This window comes from Haplochromis burtoni, unplaced genomic scaffold, assembly GCF_018398535.1.
Source record: "Haplochromis burtoni strain Fernald_Lab_line unplaced genomic scaffold, NCSU_Asbu1 Contig_39, whole genome shotgun sequence".
In the NCBI taxonomy this organism is placed as follows: Eukaryota; Metazoa; Chordata; class Actinopteri; order Cichliformes; family Cichlidae; genus Haplochromis; species Haplochromis burtoni.
This window is the reverse complement of record NW_024582400.1, coordinates 682,273-704,661: the sequence shown is the minus strand read 5'-3', so window position 1 is coordinate 704,661 and position 22,389 is coordinate 682,273. Positions and strand designations below refer to the sequence as shown.

The 22,389-nt window shown below is 41.0% G+C and overlaps 2 protein-coding genes across 3 annotated transcripts in view; both read left to right on the top strand.

Moving 5' to 3' along the window:
• Positions 1 to 14,516, top strand: part of si:ch211-113j14.1 (sterol 26-hydroxylase, mitochondrial) — a 22,879-nt gene extending 8,363 nt beyond the window's left edge. For both annotated transcript variants that reach the window (XM_042219866.1, XM_005919898.3), the window contains exons 7-10: positions 3,073 to 3,239; positions 11,104 to 11,185; positions 11,260 to 11,496; positions 12,952 to 14,516. In XM_042219866.1, the coding sequence (XP_042075800.1) occupies positions 3,073 to 3,239; positions 11,104 to 11,185; positions 11,260 to 11,496; positions 12,952 to 13,068 (603 nt within the window). In that variant the 3' untranslated portion in view covers positions 13,069 to 14,516. The remainder of the gene's footprint in view (positions 1 to 3,072; positions 3,240 to 11,103; positions 11,186 to 11,259; positions 11,497 to 12,951) is intronic.
• Positions 14,517 to 15,019: 503 nt separating this feature from the next.
• Positions 15,020 to 22,389, top strand: part of tmem198b (transmembrane protein 198b) — a 40,938-nt gene continuing 33,568 nt past the window's right edge. The window contains exon 1 of the mRNA XM_005919895.3: positions 15,020 to 16,625. The gene's annotated coding sequence lies outside the window, so the exon portion shown is untranslated. The remainder of the gene's footprint in view (positions 16,626 to 22,389) is intronic.

Sequence of the window (22,389 nt, the reverse complement as noted above, 5' to 3'; positions counted from 1 at the left end):
GGCTGTATTCTAGAAGACTGGAATTTTACTCCTTGACAGGCAATGATGGCAAAGATATTCAAAGCTCATCTTGTCCAGTACAAACCTTAAGTTATTATTATTATTAATAAACAAATGTGTCTGGATTTTATTCATTTTTTAATAAGTTTATGGACTTAGATGATAAATTCCATCCTTTTTTAACACTCTTATGCTGTGGAAGGTTTCTTAGAGTGATAATCCTCTTCCTACCTTTACTTCTAAAATGACTCGGCCCCTCTGATTCTCCTTTTTTAAAAGATCATGTTACTGACCACTTTTAACGTCATTAGCTCTAAGAGGTGTTTGTTGCCAGTGTGCAAACTCTTTAAGAAACAGGGTCTGCGACATGTGACCTACAAACCTCAGCAACACAATTATTTGTGCCTTATTCGACACTGAATCTGCTAGCTGAACCTTTATTTTATTTTCCTGTGTGGACTCATTGTTAAACTGTCTCTAGGCAGTTGAGTGAGGAAAGCGGTTATTCATCCATATTACGTTACATTGCAAAATAAACAAACCTTTTCCAAACATGTTGGCATCTTATGTGCAACGAACAACAAAGAAGTTACAGATAAGCTCTGTGTTGCTCATGTAGAGAACCTAAAAGACTGCCATAGCTCATTTAGCACACAAAATTCAAGGTGTGGACTTGTTTGTCTTGACTTCAGTCTGACTCAAGCTTTTCAGCCTCTCACTCAACCTCCACCTTCACCACAACCATGTAAGCTTTGATTCACAATAGCAAAAACGCTAGATTTCCATCTCTGTGTCCTCTTGACACGGGTCGACAGAAACCGGCGGCCTGGACTGACTGCAATCAGTCAGTTAGATTTAATGGTGAGAAAACCAGCAGCAGTGATTTGTTTTTGTTTTACCCAGCAATGTTTTTATGTGAGAAGCGAACACACATTACTTACAGCAAAATTGTTTCAGTTTTGCCTGAGGGAATCAAAACCTCTGGTATTCAACACAAACACAAGCCCAGTAGGGATCACATCTGGTACGGCACGTACAGCAAGCTGTCACAGAGCCCGTTTGGCAGCATTCCCTGGTGAGGTTCAGGCTTGTCCCCATCCTTTGCAACAAGCTACAAGTTGGAAGTTTGCGTAATCTGGACATCTTGGTTATCCAAGGTGGGCAAAGATAAAGCTCACAATGTTTAGTCAGTATTTGTACGCTGTGCTCGTGATAGAGGAAAGTAACAGGCTTAAGGTTAACTTAAAAGGAAGGAAGATAGGGTCCATTATTTTAAGAAGTTTCCTTTTCACATACAGCAAATTTCATGATTCATCCTTTAAAATGGTCTTTTCTATTTTTAAATCAAGTGCAGAAGATAGCTTTCAATCAAGCCATCTTCTTTTTAAGATAAAAGGGATGGTGAACGAGATGAAAATGTGGTGAGGAGATAGTGACTTTGGGTTTTAAGATAAGATGTGTCTGTTCCTGAAACATTGATTGTGTGTGCTCACAGATGGGAAAGAAAATTCCAGAAGACTAGAAATAATTGTTTTTCTGGTTTTTGCTGTGTGCCTTTCTCTGTTTGCACTTCTTTCTTATCTTCAACGTTCTAGTGAAGTAAAGGCTAAAGAGCCCCCCAAAACATGAGTACTTTTTAGAATGCAGTTTCTTGGGTGGTCCAACTTTGTGAGTGGGAAATCGGAGTTGAGCAGACTCTGCTGATTCAAATGCTTACTGGGAATTTGGCAATTCCAACTTCAGACTTATTCAGGAGTGCACCAATAGAGGCCAAAAAGTCCTTTGAGTTGAGTTTGAGTTGGCTTCAGTAATGGTAACAACAATGATAAGGGAGGGAGCCTGTTTATTGGGGTGTGTGAGTGTGTGTTGCAAGGACGTGCCTTTAGGGTGTATGAATGTGCCAGACAATGATTATTGGGGAGTGTCGTGTTGAATCCCATTAATCTTATGTCATACTGAGTTGAATTTGACGTCATGAGTGAAGCGGAGCCGTTTGCCTCGGCCTTGGAGTGTGAAACTTAAATTGCTTATTTTGCTTCTGATGTCAGTGATTGCTGCTGAATCAGGGAGAGAGATGTAGTCTGACCCAGCATGCATGTGAATGTAACAAAGGCAAGCCAGAAATATTTAAAGTATACTATTATTTGAATGTAACAGAGCAGATGTTTATTGAACTGAAGCTAATGCAAAGCAGTGCATAGAGGGGAGAGTCTCAATACAAGGATGTTAGAATATTACATTTATAGTGAGCTTATTGTTCATTGTTTTAGTAACATTTCTAAAGAGATCAGGCCATAAGAAAACCTGCCAATAGCAGAAAAGCCTCTGCGTGTCCTTTCTCAGAACACAAATGTTTCACCCCTCACCTAAGAGGGTAATAAAATCTTATGGAGAGTAATTTAATGTAGGTGGTACTGAGAGTTGAGCCTTCAAGTCAAGAGAGTTACTTTGGGTCACATGAGCCAAGGTGTGGTCCATGACATGGGACATTACCATCACAGGGGTCAAGGTGTGGATCCTCTGTGAAAATTGCCCTATCCCGCCATTATGTGAGCTATTAGGTTACACGGGTTAAGGCATGAGTGGCGTTTAAATCGCCTGAGAAGGGATCTGAAGACCGGAATATCCTTTCTCCTGTAAGTGTAGATGTATGGCCAAGTCTCGTGCTGTGTTGTGCCGTGGGTATGTGGTTTGGTTTTTTGGTTTCTCCTGTGTGTATTTCAGGCCCTTAAGACTACTGTGAACTGAGAACCTACACAAACATTCACAGATTTCAGGTCTTATAGTGCAGTAATTTCTCATAATGCCTCCCTGTTTACACTTTCGGGTATTAGAAGCTAACCTCATGCTGTGTGTTTAGACTGGAGTTAGACTGGGAAAGAAAAATGATCCCTGCAAATGCTGAGTAAACATCACAAAGAGACACTATAGTGTTTTTTGTGTTGTAAGCATTGATGTACATCAATAACCTGCACGGTAATAATCGTTTTAAGTTTTTTGTGATGTTTTTACCTCTAATTTTTACCTACGTATCTACTCAACCTCTTCCATTTTTCTCCCACCTGACTCCAGACGTCCAACACCTTGTCGTGGGCTTTGTATCACTTAGCGAGAGACAGCAGGGCTCAGGATCGACTTTACAGCGAGGTGAATTCGGTTTGCCCAGACAAGCGGGAGCCAACCATGGATGACCTGAGCAGGATGCCCTTCCTGAAGGCCGTCATAAAGGAGACATTACGGTGAGCTGACAGCTATTTGCGTCTGTCTCTCAAAGGAGTCAAGTTTTTCTTAACCGTAAGCATTTTAACCGAAGACCTGATGGTTTTAAAAACAAGTCTGTAATTCATAAATGATCTACAGACACGTGATGTATTTTGCATCTGCGTGCTGGAAATCATCAAGTTGATGTTTTGCACTGAATCTTTTCAAAACTTTGCTCATCGAAACTACACAAGTTAGTGATGTGAAGTCATTCGTGACAGGGAACAGTTTGAGTTTGAGACAAGCAGTAACAAGATTTTGTGAAAGCTGGGATTTTTTGGATGCCTCTCGTTTACTTCTCGGATGAGAAATTCCAGTGAGTGCCAAAGCTCCTCATGTAGGTTTTCACACACAGGTGCTAAATCCTGCTGGAAGACTGAACTGGCAACTTCATGAAGGTTGCCAACAGAATGATAAAGTGCTCTGAAACCTTCTGCTAGACAGCAGAGTTGAATTTGGACATGATAGAAGGAATAGTTCTGCAGGCTTCTTGAAGGACAGTCAAAGCTCTTCTTTGGATGTTTCTGCCTTTTGTTCTGTTCTCTGTCAACATGATCCCACACTGCTTCAATAATGTAGAGGTCCGAGCTCTGGGGAGGCCGATCCATGACTGATGGTGTTCCACTGTTTGTTTTTCTATCCAGGTATGATTTTACTGCATTAGCAGTGTGTTTGGGATTATTCACATGCTTGAAAATAAAGCTGTTCTTAATCCGATGCTTTCCAGCACTTTAAAAGCCCTTTGGAAGCAAATTATAGAGAAATGAGGGTTGGCTCAGGACTTTGAGAGAGTATTTTATGAGAACGGCCCAACCCAGCAATGTCAAACTGTTTTAAGATCACTTACTTAGACAAGTCAGAGCTGCATTAAAAGCAACATGTGGTTAAATCAAGTTTTAGTCTTAATAAAATCGTGCTTTTGCAGCCCTATGCCTCAATTCCACAGTTTAAAAGCGTCAGGATATTTAGAGGTAAAAGTTCAAGTCTGTGAAAACCTTCAGCTACATATGCATGCTGGCTTTCTTTGAAAATCTGATTAAATGAAGCACACACAGGAAGTTCTCATGCTGAATATGTTGTTTTGGACGGTTTCCTGCTTCTGTGGGTGCAGAATGGAAACCTGTGTGGTATTTGCAAATATTCAAGTGGCTGCTTGTGTACAAAATGGTTTGCTCAGTGTGTGTCATCACCTTTGAAACTCAAAAATTGCTGTGTTGTTCTCACACTGCCACACACCTTAGATGACTAAATTTCAGAGAGGTGTGTTTTTATGAAGGAAAAAAAACGTAACAATCTCGAGGATTACTGATGGTGTTTGCTGTGTTCCCGCATCTCTGTCGTCTCTGTGACAGACACCTATCAAAAACCCTCAGTCAGCAAATCACATCACAGTAAGAATAAGAGCAAAATACACCTCTGCCAAGGCTGAAAACTCCCTCCATGCCAAACTCAGAATACTGGTGGCATTTTCTTGAGCAATTAAAGGCAATACCATCCTTAAAAAATAAATAAATACATTTTGGTATGTACTTTTAAAGATGGCCTGTATTTGTATAGCGCTTTTCTAGTCCCTAAGGACCCCAAAGCGCTTTACACATCCAGTCATCCACCCTCACGTGATGGCACAGCCACCCTGGGGCGCACTGACAAAGGCGAGGCTGCCGGACACTGGCGCCACCGGGCCCTCTGACCACCACCAGTAGGCAACGGGTGAAGTGTTTTGCCCAAGGACACAACGACCGAGACTGTCCAAGCCAGGGCTCGAAGCGGCAACCTTCCGATTACAAGGCGAACTCCCAACTCTTGAGCCACGACACAAAACATTTAATTCTGTTCTGCCTTGCAAGACTTCTGCCACAAACCCCTGGTGACGGATCCAGTTTCTCCAGTCACTTCTAACTTGGACCAAGTCCACCTCTGGTAGCATATTACAAGAAAATGTGTGCTCGAGTTCCTGAGAAATCCTCACATCCTCTGTGGCAGTAATAGTAATCTGTGGTGGAGTAATGGTGCATTTTCAACACGATTTGGTCAAACTGTGACCTCAAACATTTACTGGCGACTCTGATCATGACACAACAGGAAAATGAAGCTTTTCTTTTGAGTTTTCACTGATTAACTTTGTCCTCCTTTTACAAGTTGAACTTTATTCTCAATCAGTGGATTAAGTTCTTTCTAACTAACAGTGAGTTCAGGGTCAAACATGGGTCAGAAAATGAAGAATAATACTAAGTAAGCAATTCTTAAGCCACATAGCTGTGTCATTATTTCTTTCCTTTTTTTAAAAAATTTAAATCAATCATGACAGTGACAAGGCCAGAGTCAAAAAATCCTTCGGGATTATTTGCATTTTGCACCCATCCCAACAGGTTTTATCCCACAGGGGCGGTGATTTGATTCAGCCTGTATCATAAAGAGGGGTAAAGGTTCACAAGGTTAAAGTTACATATTTCAGTGTTTTTGCACTTTGAAGGTCTTGTACTAATTGATTTATTGCGAATGACCTCTTGTGACCCATCCCCAACAACTTCATGTTCCACACTTGATGAACTGCTCTGTGGAGAAGCAGCCGTGGCTCAAGCGTTCAGAAAAAAACGAGTCCAAATCTGCCCGGAAAGCTACCTGTGTACTTAGTTGCATACAGTTTTTTTGGCCTCGGTGGAGCTCTGTCTGACTGCCCTTCTAGTTTAAAAGCAGTTGTGTGGTGGTGGTGGTGTTTTCTTTATTTTCTGTGTTTATAGTTAAGCTGTTCCAGCCAGATTGGTAGTGTTATGAAGGGCAGGCTCAGTGAGAACCATCGGTAAATTAAAGCTGGTTTTATCTGTAAAGGACAAACTGTTCCAGTAGTCTGCTCTGACCCATCCAGTTCTCCCATCTGTAACACAATACCTCCATGCATACGCAATGTTTTCACAGGACTCTGTGCAGCCATGTGGAAAGCGAAGTACCTGCCATCATTCAGTAGCTTTTAGGAGCAATAACTTGCATTAATGGTTTTCGTTATGACTTTATCAGTCTCTCACATCGTTGTGGAGGCCCAGTCTTCTTTAGTTCATTGAGATTTGAGGTCATTTGTTTATGCACAGTTCTCTTAAGGTCAACAGCATCAGTCAGATTCGGGTCTGGAGTTTGACAGGACCACTGCTGTGCTTGGGATCATTGTCCTGTTGCGTGACCCAGTTTCAGCCAAGCTTGAAGTGTCAGACAGATTTCCTCAGGTTTGACTCTAGAATATTTTGGTATACAGAGGACTTCATGGTTGACTCATTTACTGTAAAACAAACCTAAATCATCACCCCTCCACCATCGTGCTGACAGCTCGTATGAGGTGTTTTGTGCTGATATGCTGTGTTAGGTTTTGTGCATTTTGGCCAAATGTCTCTACTTTGGTCTCGTCTGTTCTCACCCTGTGGAAAAAATTAGTTCCTACATCAAATTATCGTCAGATTTATGAAACTTGTACTGGCCTATTTTCTTCTTAAAACTGTGCTTATGTTATCAGTCAATCATTTAGAATCAGCCTTGTGCTATGAAACGCCAGGACTGCCATAATGAATTAATTAAATACACTATTAAATAATTAATTAAATGTGGCAATAATTAATTAAATAAATATTTACGACACATTTAATTAATTATTTAATGGTGTATTTAATTAATTCATTATGGCAGTCCTGGCGTTCCATATTGTGCAACCTCCATGCAATTTGCATATCATCTGCAGATTGCTCCGCCCGCATTTATCAATCAATCAATCAATCAATCAATCAATCAATCAATCAATCAATCAATCAATCAATATTTATTTATATAGCATGTTTAAAAACAACAATGTTGATCAAAGTGCTTCACAAATTAGGAGCGAAGAAAATAATTTACCAACAGCAACACAAAACAACCTAGAAACCAGCCAAAATTCAAATTCAAATTCATTTGAATTTGAATTTGAATTTTGGCTGGACGTCACGAACGCAGAGTCACGAACGCGGCCGTGACTCTGGCAGACGAGCTGAACACTTTCTATGCTCGCTTCGAGGCTGCAGCTAAGGACTCCAACGATGCTAGTGCTAGCGGCGCTAACGGCTGCAGACAGGAAGATACTGCCAGCACCGGAAACGTGCTCGTCATCTCCGAGCATGAAGTAAGGAGAGCCTTCAAGAGAGTGAACACCAGGAAAGCAGCAGGACCAGACGGCATCCCAGGTCGTATCCTCAGAGACTGCGCATACCAGCTAGCTCCTGTGTTCACTGAGATATTCAACATCTCTTTATCTCAGTCGGTGATCCCCACATGCTTCAAAGAGTCCATCATTGTTCCTGTCCCGAAGAAACCCCACCCTGCTTCTCTCAATGACTATCGCCCTGTAGCCCTCACCTCAGTAGTGATGAAGTGCTTTGAACGCCTGGTCAGAGACTTCATCATTTCTTCACTACCAGACACACTGGACCCACTACAGTTCGCTTACCGTCCAAATCGTTCCACAGACGATGCCATCTCTCATCTCCTCCACACATCACTCACTCACTTGGACACTAGAAGGGGGAATTATGTTAAAATGCTCTTCATAGACTACAGCTCTGCATTTAACACCATAATTCCCTCCACACTCACCACCAAGCTGGAGCATCTGGGACTCAGCTCATCTATGTGTCAGTGGATCTCCAACTTCCTAACTGGCAGACCACAGGCAGTAAGGATGGGCGGACATGTCTCAGCCTCCACCACTCTCAGCACTGGAGCCCCCCAGGGGTGTGTTCTGAGCCCCCTGCTGTACTCTTTGTACACATATGACTGTGTGGCCACTACCAGCTCCACCACCATCATCAAGTTTGCTGACGACACCGTCGTGGTGGGCCTGATCTCTGATAACAACGAGACGGCCTACCTGAAGGAGATTAGGAATCTGGAGAACTGGTGCCAGAGGAACAACCTCCTTCTAAACGTCAGTAAGACAAAGGAGCTGATAGTGGACTTCAGCACTAAGCAGGAGAGGAACTACCAGACCCCCGTCATCAACGAGTGCCCAGTGGAGAGAGTGGACAGCTTCAAATACCTCGGAGTTCACATCACGCAGGACCTGTCATGGTCCTGTCACATCAACACCGTGGTGAAAAAGGCCCGACAGCGTCTCTACCACCTCAGAGCTTGAGAGACTTCCAACTGCCCTCCAAGGTGCTCAGGAACTTTTACTCGTGCACCATAGAGAGCATCCTGGCGGGAAACATCTTAACCTGGTTCGGGAACAGCACCATGCAGGACAGACGAGCTCTACAGAGGGTTGTGCGATCACGAGCCACCTCCGCTCCGAGCTCCCTGACCTGCACTCAATCTACAGCAGGCGGTGCTGGACCAAGGCCAGGAAGATCGTGAAGGACCTCAGCCATCCCAACAACAGACTGTTCTCTCTGCTGAGGTCAGGAAAGCGATTCCGCTCCCTGAAGACCAACACAGAGAGACTGAGGAGGAGCTTCTTCCCGCAGGCGATACGGTCTCTCAATCACACCACCACACAGTACTGACCCACACATATGGTTCTTACACACACACTGGACTTCTGGACTTTGTTTTCACTTCATCACTTAAATCACTTTAAGCATATTTGCACTGCACAAGACATAATGTGGATTGCACAACACTGGTCACTATATTCTTCATTTCCAGTTAATACTTGTACAGCTGCTGTTATTGTGTATATATTTATTTATTTATATTTCTTCATACATTCTTATATAGTTCTATATTGTGTATTTTGTTGTACAGTTATTTTATTTTCAACTTTAATTTATATATTTTATCTTATTCTTTCCCAGTTAAATTTACCCTTCATTCTAATTTGTGTTGTACAGTTATTTCATTTTTTATATTTTATATTTTTTTATTATTTTTATTTCCTATCTTATTCATAGCCCTTTCCTTTTTTTTTTTTTTTTAGGTCACGAGCAGTTGTCTAAGCATTTCACTGCATATCGTACTGTGTATGACTGTGTACGTGACAAATAAAATTTGAATTTGAAAATTTAGTCAACTAACTTAAGTCAAAGCCAAAGTAAAAAGATGAGTCTTTAAGCGAGATTTAAAAGACTGAATAGACTCGGAAGTGTGAATAGTAATAGGGAGATTGTTCCATACTCTAGGTGCTGCGATAGCAAAGGCACGATCGCCTCTGGTTTTAAGCCTAGACCTGGGCTGCATTGAGAGCATCTGGTTAGAAGATCTTAGTACTTTTTTTGGAGGTTATACAAATGGAGAAGTCCTATTAAACAGCTAGGTGCCGTATTATTAAAAATTTTACAAGTGAGTAAAAGAGTAAAATGATCATACATTCTGGTACCTGATAAAAGGCTATATAATGAACCATGTACCTCCACGTATTGTACCATGTATGGAGAAAGCAGTGACAACGTTGTAAGAGGAAGAAAAAAGTCTGACGACTGTAGAAAATTCAATAATAGAGTGCAGCAGAAAGAGCTGAGTATATCTCCATTTTCACTCTCACCTATGGTCACAAGCAAAAGGTATCAATATTGTTGTTGTTACTATTAATATTTTAATATTCACTTGTGGTTTATAGAGCATTTAAAAGTAGAATGGGAGGCAGAGCCTTCAGCTTTCAGGCCCCTCTTCTGTGGAAACAGGTCCCAGTGGAAGCAGTAATGCTGGACTGCATGTGATTATGAGAATAGTTTTCCACTTCCACACTTTCTATTTACAGCTCCTACACTTCTAACTGTTACAAACAAAATGGATCATATGACTCCTGTGTCCATGCTGTTCTCTGAGATGCTTATGATTTAGCCATCTGTCCTCTTACACGTATCCATTTTAGGGTTGCAGGCATGTTGGAGCCCATTCAAGTTGGCACGGGGTGAGAGCTGGGGTACATCCTGAACTGATCGTCAGTCGCTGTCAGAGTTGTTTGTAATTTGTTATTCATGTGGGTTCTTCATATTTATGTCCTTGGAGCACTAATAAATTTGGCCCTAGCATTAAACAGTTGTACTCTCAGGTCAGGGTAAATGCATTCAGACTGGTCTACACAGTATTTTTTCCACTCTCCTTGCATTTGGTTCCTCCTTATTTCTCTCTTGCCTTCTGTTTGAATTTATTTTATATTTTTTTTGTCGGTCAAAGCACTTTAGAAGGTGCTTTATAAAAAAAGTTATTTCAGTTAAAAGAAAGCAATAAGAAGAGATCATTTCAAGGAAGTGACTTCCTGATTAATTCATTTACTGAAATAAAGAGTTTGAGTCTGATTAGACTTTGATGACGCTCCATAGCAGAGCAAAGTGTACCGAGGGTCTGTCCAGGGTCTGTGGAGTACACATAAATTACCACATATGTTAGAATTTAACTGCCAAGTCTCATTTTTTAGAGCTCTTGTACATAAGAAACACTGATTGTTTAGTTCTGGGGGAATTCTTTTTTTAAAGGGATGCTGTCACTGCTCTGAATACACCGTGATGGTCGAAAGAACTTCCTCAGTTAAATGTTTCTTCCAGGTTTTTGTGAATTCTGAAATAGTTAATGGTTTCTAAGACTGTCTCTACTTAACAATAAAGAGCAGAAGAAGAAGCAGAACCCCCAACCATGAGGGGCAGCCAATCAGAAGAATCAAAGTCATGCAAAGCTCCTATAGTAGAGCAAGAATGAAAACACCTAGTTGGAAGTGAGCTGAATCAGCCGTCTTTCAGTAAACATCTGCCCTTTTTGGCCTCACGTATTTTCTCTGTCTTCTGATGCAGTTTACGCAAAAACCAACATGTCAGCTGCGATCGATTACAAAGCTGGAAACATCTCTCATGTCTTATTGGAGGCTGATTTGTTTCTTTCTTCCTCAACCAGCCTGTATCCAGTGGTTCCTGGAAACGGACGCTTTGTTTCGGAGAACGAGGTGATTCTGGATAACTACTGGTTCCCGAAGAAGGTAGGAAGACACGGTTACACACATACACTCGTATGTCTTTAAGCATCTCTCTAAAATAAGCCGTCTTTTTCCAGACTCAGTTCCATCTGTGCCATTATGAAGCCTGCCACGATGAGTCCGAGTTCACAAATGCTGAGCACTTCCTCCCAGAGCGGTGGTTTCGCAGTGACACGCCGAATAGCCGCAGCGACAGAGCCAGGCCCGGCTTCTACCAGCATAACCCTTACAGCTTCATCCCGTTCGGCGTCGGGGTGCGAGCCTGTGTGGGGAAGAGGGTGGCAGAGATGGAGATGCACTTTGCTCTGTCCAGGGTGAGTGATGCAGAGCTAGTGCTTTTTTAAGGGTACCTTTTGTACCCTCTGCACAATCTGTGCACACGGGGGGCAGCTGCGTTCCTTGTGAGGATTGCCCTTTTCCAGCCTCCCTCGCCTGCTTAAAGAAAGCACCATGTGGTAGAAACTGGCATTGCATGAAAGTACAGCCCAGCTAGTTTGACTTGAGTTAACATCCCTTTAACCCAGAACACTGTTGTAGTTTCTTCACTTTCTGTTGATAGTATTAGGTAATTTTGAAAGATTGTTGGCTTTTTCTCTGGGTTTTTTTGTATTATTGTAGGTTTTAACTTACAATATAAAGCATCTGAATTGAATTGAACTGAAATATTTAAAAATATTTTTAAACCCAGGACTAAATGCTGAAAATGACACTAGATGTTCTCTCCAAGTGAAGACAGCTGCAGTACTTTATCTTCCTGCAGTCTACAGATGCTGGCTGAGCAGCAAGAAACTGATAAACTGGAAATGAAAACAGTAATAAAATGATTAGCGAGTCCTTAGAGGGAAATAAACAGAAGAAAAGCTGCAAGAAGGAATTTCTGCAAAAATGCCAAACAAAATAGAAAAGCTCCTTCTTTTGGCGCTCCAGCACTTGAATGCACTGAGACATGTATCACTTCCTCTGTCTCATCTTTATCACTAAGGACGTCTACAGGCTGTTGAATACTTCTGAAGAAGCCGGCTGGTTTAAAGTGGCATTTCAGGCTGCTGTTAAAGGTCAGCGCCTTTAGAGCGCCACAGATTTTATATTTTTAACCTTTTCGTTCATATTTAAACGGCGGACGGTCACGGCAGATGGCGGCCCCTCCCTGAGCTGGGTTCTGCTGGATGTTTCTTCCTTTTAAAAGGGAGTTCTTCCTTCCTTTCTACACACTGATGCAACCTTGTTCTTCCTTCCTTAAAGCAACACTGATGCAACCTTGTTGCATCAGTGTTGCTTTAGGGCATTATTCTTTTCATCGACAGATTGCCTAATCTTAAATAATCTGTCTCAGCTTGTTGGAATTTCTACAACTACGACCTGTTATATCTGTATTCAAGTCATGTCATAGATATGAGCATATGAAAACAGATATGCTGAAGAATGTTTGGGCTGCTTTCAGAGATGAGTCTCCCTGTGGTTTGTGTGTTTTGACATTTTCAAAAGCCAGGTTGCCTAATTAGCGTTTTAATGCAAACATCAGTCTTGGTGGCTGTGGTCAGCGTTGTTCTGTTTTCGTGTTAAAAACAGTTTTAACCCAATAGGTTCAATTGTTTACAAAGTGAATTTATAAAGAAAGGAGAAGTGCAGTTTAATGCACTTTTAGTATATATGTTATGTTCTGCAAATCAACAGAGTAAATAACTTAGGTAATCAAACATTTAGCTACAATCGGAAGCAGCCGATTTATGGGTACATTTTTTTAACACAGTCCTGCTATTGCTCTGCAGCTGATGCAGCATTACGAGATCCAGCCTGAAGATGGTGCACCGACAGTGGAGGCCAAAACTCGGACGCTGCTCATTCCCGCTAAGCCCATCAACCTGCGCTTCCTCCCCAGAGTCTGAAGATGGTGCCAGTGATGGCAAGCAGCTCGTACATTCACAATAAAAGTGCTCCCAGAAGTTTCTTTCTCAGTGTAACTTTAGTTTGAGCAACAGGCTAAAACTGCACAGAGGTACAAATGAGTAATTAGATAAAAATTTAAGGCCATTTCTGGTGTTTGCCAGTCTGGGTGTGGTGCAGTTACGCATCTGAGCCTTAATGGTGCAGATTCCTGTCAGCAGCTGCATTTAACAAATTTCAGCAATGATGGTAGTGAGTAAATCCTCAAGCCAGGTTGACACATGCAGGGATTTCTCTTTAGGAACACATTTAATGGGCACATTTATCATTTTAAAGAAATAAGCTCATAATTTATCTACACATTTATCTTTATATGTATTTCTTTATATTTCCTTAGCTAACGTCTGTTATGGTCTTTCTTTATTATTTCATAGTTGTTGTCATTCTGTTTAGTTTTAGCCCTCTGGTATAGTTCTGGATTTTTCAGCAAGTAAAGGCATGTTTTTGTTTTTTAAACCTCCTTTAGGTTTGTGCATGTGGCTCCTCAATTTACTACTCAAGTATAACTTCTTTGCACTGTCAGATCTGAGAGTACACTGGCTGTTAAAGCCGTTTAAACACATTACTTTATTTACTTTCATTAACTTTTACACTGACTTTGAGTTTGACATTGACTTTGGCTAAAGTGAATCTCTGAAGTCTTTGATGATGAACCAGTGAAGTGAAATTCTCCCTTTAAAGTTTTTAAAGATTTTATTTATGCATGTATTTACACACAAAAGAGCTGTTTTATCTTTCATAAACATATTTGTGCAGGAAGTAATTTCATATTTTTCTTCCTCTTTCAGAGAAGCCAGAAAGAGAGAAAAGGGACTTCTCTGCAGAGTTTAGATGTTCACACAAAATTGAACCTAATGCCCAAATCTTGCCTTCTGCATTATATAATCACTGTAATTGTATAACAATGAGTCCTAATATCACAGTGTGTGTGTGTGTGTGTGTGTGTGTGTGTGTGTGTGTGTGTGTGTGTGTGTGAGAGAAAATGCCAGTCTAACTCCAAGCACTTTGCTTTGCATACCTGTTTTTATTAATCTCTTTGGTGCATGTAAAGCTGGAGCAGGTGGGGCTCAAAGCTCAGATGTTGGAAGTGTGAAAGTACTTATGCAGATGGGTAGTGCACACTGCCCCCTTGTGACAATAAGGAGGAACGGCAGGCTGTATACATATTTAAAGTTGAGGTTAATAAAATATTTTACACCGATCGCTGTTTGTTTTGCTGTAAGCTCAGCATCAACCACACAGAGGAATAAAGTTGGAGAGAGTGTGTGAATTTACTGAAGGAAAAGGAATTTTTGAACAATTACAATATCACATGTAGACGTGGTGATTGTGATCCCAGTAAAGATGAAATGTTTGTGTTTTTTTCTAAATAAATCAAGTATTTTCTTTATTTTTGACTTTTTAATTCACATTCACTGCAGTCTGGCCATTCCCCTTTAACCTCTGACATCACGAGGCTTTGGCTTGACTCAGTGGATATTTGTGGTAGCTTAACAGATGTAGGTAAGTGTACAGTATTGTGCAAAAGTCTTAAGTCACCCCTCAGTTCTTTATATCTTCCTATTAAAATGAGAAATAGGTGCAGCTACTGAAACATGAAGCATGCATGAAAATAAGATACATAAGGTAAAAAACTGCGTTTTGCACAACTCTAACAAGCTTGAAAGTCAATATTTGTTGTGACCACCTTTATTCTTCAGCACAGTCTGAACTCTCTTAGGCAGCTTTCTTGTCGTGTCTTTAAGTCGTCTTCAGGAATAGTTCTCCAGGCTTCTTGAAGGACATTCAAAGCTCTTCTTTGGATGTTTCTGCCTTTTGTTCTGTTCTCTGTCCACATGATCCCACACTGCTTCAGTAATGCTGAGGTCCGGGCTCTGGGGAGGCCGATCCATGAGTAATAGTGCTCCACTGTGTTGTGTGTGTTTGTTTGTTTTTTAAATTCAGGTATGTTTTTGTTTATGCCGCTGGTATTTGAGTGTGTTTATAAACTCAAAACAAAACAAGATGTCTCTATCCAAACATCAGTTTTGGCTCTTTAAGCCATTGTTAAAGAATGCAAAGAGAAGGCATGACTGTACATGCACGAGGAAAATCAGGGACACCTACACGGTGTTGCGTGAGTCCTGTGAGGTTTCCCAGTTTGAACGATGCACTGATGTGATATTAAAGAGATTACACACGACAGTCTGATTTTTATTTAAGGAGACAGGAGGACAAAGTCTCTTTTCTAAGGACAGATAAGTGAGATTTGAGATGAGAGTTTTTCCAGAGCAATTTTATCTTTTTTTTTTTACGAGTGACAGTACGCACAATCAAATATCACAAGTAACTGAATCTGACATATAATAAGAGAGAAACTTTCATAACATATTGAACAATTACCTACACTCTTTGGCCCCTTTAGTAGGTACACCTTGCTAGTACAGGTTGGACCACCTTTTTCCTTGAAAGATGTGATGGGAACATTCCAGTTTGAGATGATCTGAGTTTTATGACATGTGGGTGAGATTTTTCTGTGTAGTTTAGATAAAGCTACAAAGACACACACAGACACAAATGGGGGGGGGGGTTATGATCATGTGGTCAATGTTCTGGCCAACCGATGACAGACCAAGTGTTACTGAAGGTCGTTGGGGTTTATTTCTGATTAAATGTGGGAGGAGAAATCTCAGCAGGTACATAAGACTGGAGGCAGAAATCAGTCAGTAAAATACTCCTATAATTAGTGACAGGTGTAAATATGACCTCTCGGCCTTTAAACGCTGCTGCTGTACTTCTGTGACTTCTTCACTCTTGTTGTCAAATGCTAAAAGTTCCTTCTGGTTCTGTTTAACTGGTATTTAGAAGATCCTTCTATTTAGGGGACCCCATGACTTGTAATTCCATTTGAAATACTCGGGGAGTGTGCTCCAAGGCCTTTACCAGCAGGTAGTGCCTGTAGCCTTCGATATCAGAGCAATACTGAATTAATATTAAATAAACAGTATAAAAGGAAGCTTCATCCTGTGGTTGCATTTAAGAGCTCAGCCTCTAGGAGCCGCTGCTAGAATTTAAATGTCCCTCCTTCATAATCAGTAAAGCCGTGCAGGCTCTGACAAGTGAGCCCTCGTCATTTATTTTTTATTTTTTATTTTTTGCAGAGGCCATCCTCTACCCGCTTAATGCGAGCGGCTCAGTATCCTCCAACTATCCATCCAGCCGGCCATCCAACCAGCCCACAACCCGGATCATCCAGCAGCTCTTTTTGTTTGCTCACACACAGCTCTGCTTTATATCCGGCATGTAACGGTTATTTTACTAATCGATTGCTGTAAGACTTTCTCCCCGATGGATGACTAGTCCGAGCGGCCGGGGATCCACCGCCCTGCAGGCTGCCGGGGAACACTGAGCACGCCGTCCGGGGTCAAAACGGTGGAAATGGTCGGTGTTTCGGGCTCGGGAGGCTCCTTTGGCCGTGATGCGAACGCGGACGAGGCGCGTCAACCTGTCGGGGATGATGGTAAGTGGCAGATTAACGCGCACGGCGCGCTTTATTTGTCTCAAACACTTGCTGTCAAACATCAGGAAGGAGCGCATCTTTATTTTAACTGATGCTTTTAGCTGGAGAGGACGTGTTTTTACGCACTAAAATGCAGACTCTTTGGGATTTAACTGAGGCCAGCTGGCTTCCTGTGATGGATGCTGAGCTCCGGTGATGTCTGACCCGGATGGCCGCATCGGGGTCGATCTTTGGTTGGAGTCAGTTGCTTCTCATTATAGCAGATGGATGGATGGATAATGGATGGATGGAGTATTTTTAGAGAGGGCTGAGAGCATGTCTGTCTGAGTTTGAGCATTCCCAGAGGTCCCTGAAGTGATCTGAAACAAACTCCGGATTGGTTTTAAGCCTGGTTTAACCTCCTGATTTAGAATTTTAGGACTAGGATGATTAATTTTAGAAAATAAACATGATAGTTAAAGCAGTCGCTAATTTCACTCATAAACTGGGGTTAAATTTGGGAAATTGGAGCTAAAATTGGCATTCAGATTCTTTGGTACTGAAACGTGAGTGGATTCATTGATATATAAAGCTAACTAGCAGCACGTTTTGGTTCCACCTCTCAGGTGTTTAACGTAGACCTTTGCCAATAACAGTTATTTAAAGGTTTAACATCATCCCAGAATTACGTTTGCAATTAGAAGAGTAATGATCTAGTCCGTAAAATGTTGGGAAATGTTGGAAAAACTGCATCACACTATCCTGGAAATCCTCCTAAATACTATTTTTAGTCCAGATCTTTGGTGTACAATCACGGCATTAAGAGAAACCCAAGTATCATTGTGTTTGAGAGGCTGGAAGCAGAGAAAGGTTGAAATTCAGCTTTAAAAAAGATTTAGGTGATCAATTTGTCACATAGAGTGATTAATTTTCTGTCATTTTTTGGGGGGGTTTTATCAGTTGTGGTTCTATAGTGTAGAGGTCCATTGATTTGAGAACAGGAGGATACATAAATCCCTTAGAGTTGGATCAGGAAGGGCGTCCGGCATAAAAATCTGTCAAAAATCTGTCAAATTAGATATGAAGAAATACCTACAGAAGAAGCTGAAAGTAGCACTAAGTAATCCAAGTTAAATTTAACAGAGTTCACAACTGCAGTCAAGAGAGAAAGAAGTCTTGTCTCTCCCAATCCAACCTCAGGCATGCCTATGCCTGCAGTGGGAAGCAGTAAATCCAAAGTTCTCAGTTGGAGTTTTCAGCTGTGACGACCTCGTAAAGTCAGACTTTGTGATTCAAGATGGCAGCAGAGTGTTGTAAACCGTAGAACCTGTAATCTGAACCACCGTTTTTGAGTATTTGTGTTTTGCTAACTAAGCTGTATACAGACCAGACTGTGCCCATGAACATTTTTGTAGATATAAGCCCCTCCCCCCAAAAAACAAATACTATATACTATAAAGGGTTCAGCGTAGTGTATCTTTCACTTACCCAAATGCTTGCAATCAGGATAAATGGTCACACAAAGCTAGTTATAAACTAACGCAGCATTTATGCTGATTATTCACATGAAATACGCGGTGTTTCCAGCATCTGACCAATCTAAAAGGGGCGTTTCGCAGAGCATATGACTTTTATTCCACAGAAAATTATACCTATGAGCATCACCTATTCTAGAGACATTATCAAATGGTTGCCAAATAAAAATTAATAAAGAACTTAAGACATGTACCCATAAAACTGTGCAAAATTATTTTCTGCCAACACAAAAAAGGAATAAAGTTGCATTTAAGAATCTATATTTATTACTGATCCCCATCAGAGAAACACAAAGACACTGAAAAACTGTTCTCCCTGCAGAGGTTCAATAAATCTTTGGTTGGAAGTGAAAGACCTTAGGAGTACAGTAAACTCAGAGCCAACCTTAAAGATACCTGGATAAGATAAAGTTTAGTTTTTTAGTGCAGGGCTCAGGTATTGCTGTTGATCATTGAGTGGCCCTACCTCGCTAGAGAGCAAAACAAAGCCTGTTTTTCTGGCGACTGCCAATGGAAACGTGGCTGTGTTGTCACTCTGAGCTCTGACATCCAAGTTCTGAGGGGAAAGTTTTATAATTTATACACACCTGGTCAGGTGTAGACAATCAGAAATTAAATCCAGGCTACACGTCAGTACTGCAGTGCAAAGCATGGGTTGCAGAGAAGTGTGACACAAACAACTGATTGATCTCTGAAGTCAATATTTTTCAGAACGAACCTTCAGAACGAACCTTACAAATATCACTTACATATGATTTTTAAACATTTTTTTTAATCACACAGTAATTTAGACTTCCTGTTGCTGCTATGACTGTGGCACACTGTGTGCTATGACTGTAATGGAGGAGGTCACTTTAAGAGGGATGGACTTGAATGATGTAGATGATAAGGTGCTGACTCTATGAATCCACAATCTCAACAGGGTTGTCCGATAAGAACAGATGGCGTATCCACAAAATCCACTGCCACTCAGGTATCTGTTGTTCACTCATTTATTTAACAAGAATCCGAAGCACACATCCATAATGTGAGTGAGGGGATTTAACAGGCTGTAAAATGCTATATGCCATGTGGTGAGTGATGGTGTGGTTTCTGGTGGAAAGAACATAAAAGTCTTCCATAATTATGTGAACAGAGTGTATTAAATGTGTAATACAACAATACAAACAATACTGGATAGTGGATCATTCAACCAAATAAGGCAGTATCAACAGATGATATCTTACTCAGCAGATGTGGCTCCGTTCGTGAGTTCTGCAAACTGGCTGGCCTTTTGTACAATGACCGTGACTTAATATTAGGTTATAGATGTTTTCTGCCACAAGCTTCAAACACCACAAAGTTTGGGGAAGATTGAACAATTTGTGAGTTTAGCTGCTTCTTGTGCTGCGGCGAAACATCGAAATTCGCCAAGATGTTGCACGAAAATCCAAATGCTTTATAAATTAGCACTGCACTGACCTCAGTGAGACTTAGTTTCTCTTTTAATGAAGTAGTTAATTAATGATTTCACTCTTCTTTTATTTGGTTTTTATTTATATCTCATGTAATTTTATTTTACAGTTCCAATGTACAGCACTTTGTGTCAGCTGTGGTTGTTTTAAAGTGCTTTATAAATAAAGGTGATGATGATGATGATGATGATGATGATGAATCAGAAAAGAGGGCTTCCCAGGGTGTACTTGTGTACTAACAATTTGACAATTGCAAGGCAAACATAGCTGCTACATCTATTTTTATTCCATAACTTACTTAATAACACATATATTGCCTACAACAAAGGTGTTATCTTTAAAGGATGTGTTTAAAATATTCATATTGTCAGAATATGATAAAGTAAAGCAGCAAGTTCTCAGCTTAGAGAATCTGTAACAAGCACATGTTTGCCAGTTTTGTTTGGGGGAAAAACGAAGTGGTTATTCAAGCAACATAATAGTTGCCTAACTAATTGCTGCAGCTAAAAACAATCAGCTCAAGCTGGCTGCTAGATAATTTTCAGCACTTAATGAACACTTTAAGTCTAAAATATTAAACAAACATTAATCAAGAAGGCACCTAGTCTGTAGCTGCACTCGTTACTGGAGGCAGTGGGTGAGCGTTGAAGGCTTTTAATGTGTTTCTATTTTCGGCTCGTGTAGCTGTGTAAGAAGCTGCAGAAGCTGGAGACACCCAGCTGTCCTCCCCACACATCAAGCTGAAACTCTGGATAATTCTGCCTTTTCATGTATCAAACTTTAACCATTTATTGCAGCAGTGGAGATGCAAGGCTTCGCACCAAGAACTGCAATCAAGTATTTGTGATAACTGGCGATGAGTCTTTCACATCTCTGAATTTTGGGACACTCTTCTTTGTAGAATTGCTTTAACCTCCTAAGAACTCTTTCACGGCATGCATTTTTCATTTCTCTTTGCTATTTGGGCTGATTGGGACCTGATGAATGTAAAAACAAAGAATTACATGATTTTTCTTTTAAACCTGATTTCTGTTTCTGAGAAAAATGAGATCCAGTGGCAGCATAATATCCTCGTAAGTGGATATCAGGCTCTTGTAGAAAGCAGAATTCATGGTTCCATCAGTTACAGCAAGTCATCCTAAAGCAGCAAAGCAGCCCCAGGCTGTCACACTGCCACCACCATGGTGTGATGTTCTTTTTATGAAGTACTGTGTTTTTTCTATGTGAGATGTAACGGGACTCAAACCTTCCATAAAGTTCAATTTTTGTCTCATCAGGCCACAGAATATTTCCCCAAAAGTCCCCAAAAGGATCATCAAGAATTTTTTTGTTGTGTTGCTTTTTGAAAGCTTTTAACGTGATTCACCTTGTCAGTCCCTCAGCTGACAGTTTGTTCATGATTTACCAAAGGGCAAGTACTTTTTTTTACTCAACCCTCCATTGTTGGTGGTTGACATCTGATTGTCCCCCTGACGGTCAGTCTTCACTAGAGTTTAAAAACATGAAACTTTCCACCTCTTGGTTTAAGAATTGTAGAAGCCACTTGAGAAATGAAACATCTTCCAGTCACTTTTCTTTTTCAAGCTCTTAAGACTATCTGGATGACTGAGAATTTACATAGCCATTAATCCCAGGAGGAAGCTAGAAAAGTTGCCCATGCTTTTTATATCTAGTCATCTGCTCACAGAAATATCAAAAGGTTTAGTTACTGAAGTCATTGCATTGGTTTGTGGTTAGCTTGGGAGCTTATTTAAGACCTTGAAGGGTTTGGTACCTTAGTACCTCTGTGACATGCTGTCTGCGGCCTGTGTCTACCAACAATTTTTCATTTGCTGCAATATTATTAGTGTTTAAAAATAAAAACAGTAGTCTACTTCCTGGTCCCAGTAATCATGTTACCTCATTTCTAGCTGCTTTATCAATTTCAGGTTACTGGTCTGTTGTTGGGTTCTATTATTATCATATTGAATTTCTGTTTATTTTATGGATTTAACCTTAGCTGTTGTCTTCTTTTTATGTTTTGTCTTTGCCATTAAAGAAAAATTAAATCTACCATATCAATCAAGTTTTGCTTGCTCGTTTTAACGGTAGCATTAGCCCCTCAGACAGACCTGCTTTCTTTCACGAGAAGCCATTTGGAAATTGCTCTCAGCATTGGTACAGAGATAAATCCACCAGAGGAGAGCAAAATGAGCCTTTTCTGCACCCACAGGAGCAAAGAATGACCCAGAATGCATTGCAGGCTCCAAGTCAAGTTGGGTTTTAATGAGTGGAGCTCATCCTTCATCATCATACCTGACTGAAAAGCTCAGTTCACCTTCACTTACAATTGGCTCGTGAAACCTTTAGGGTCCTTTAAAAGCCATTCTGGGCAGTGAAGGTTTTTTCTAACTGAAGCAGGTTAACAGAAAGTAAAAGGCAGCATTTTGTGATGAAAATAACTCCTGATATGTTTTGAGTTTTCCAGACTTGAGTTATGAAACAGTGTGAGGATGCGAGCCACTCAGAGCAGCTGCCTGATAAAAACCCTGCAGACCTCGAGCCGGCTCTTTGTGTATTCACTGTGTGTCAGGCCGCCGTCTTATCGGTGCAGTCAGGCGGCACGACTCGAGCTCTGCAGCCCGCCAGGGGAATGAAAATGCCACAACACGTCACTACAGATTCGCTAGTGGGTCAACGTCTCCGGCATGGTGCTGCTCACGTCCTCCTGGCCCCCACCCTCCCCTCCTGTCTGTCTGATGTAGCTGAGTTTGTTCTTGTCTGGAGCATCGAGTCACAAGCAGCGATGCAGGTCCT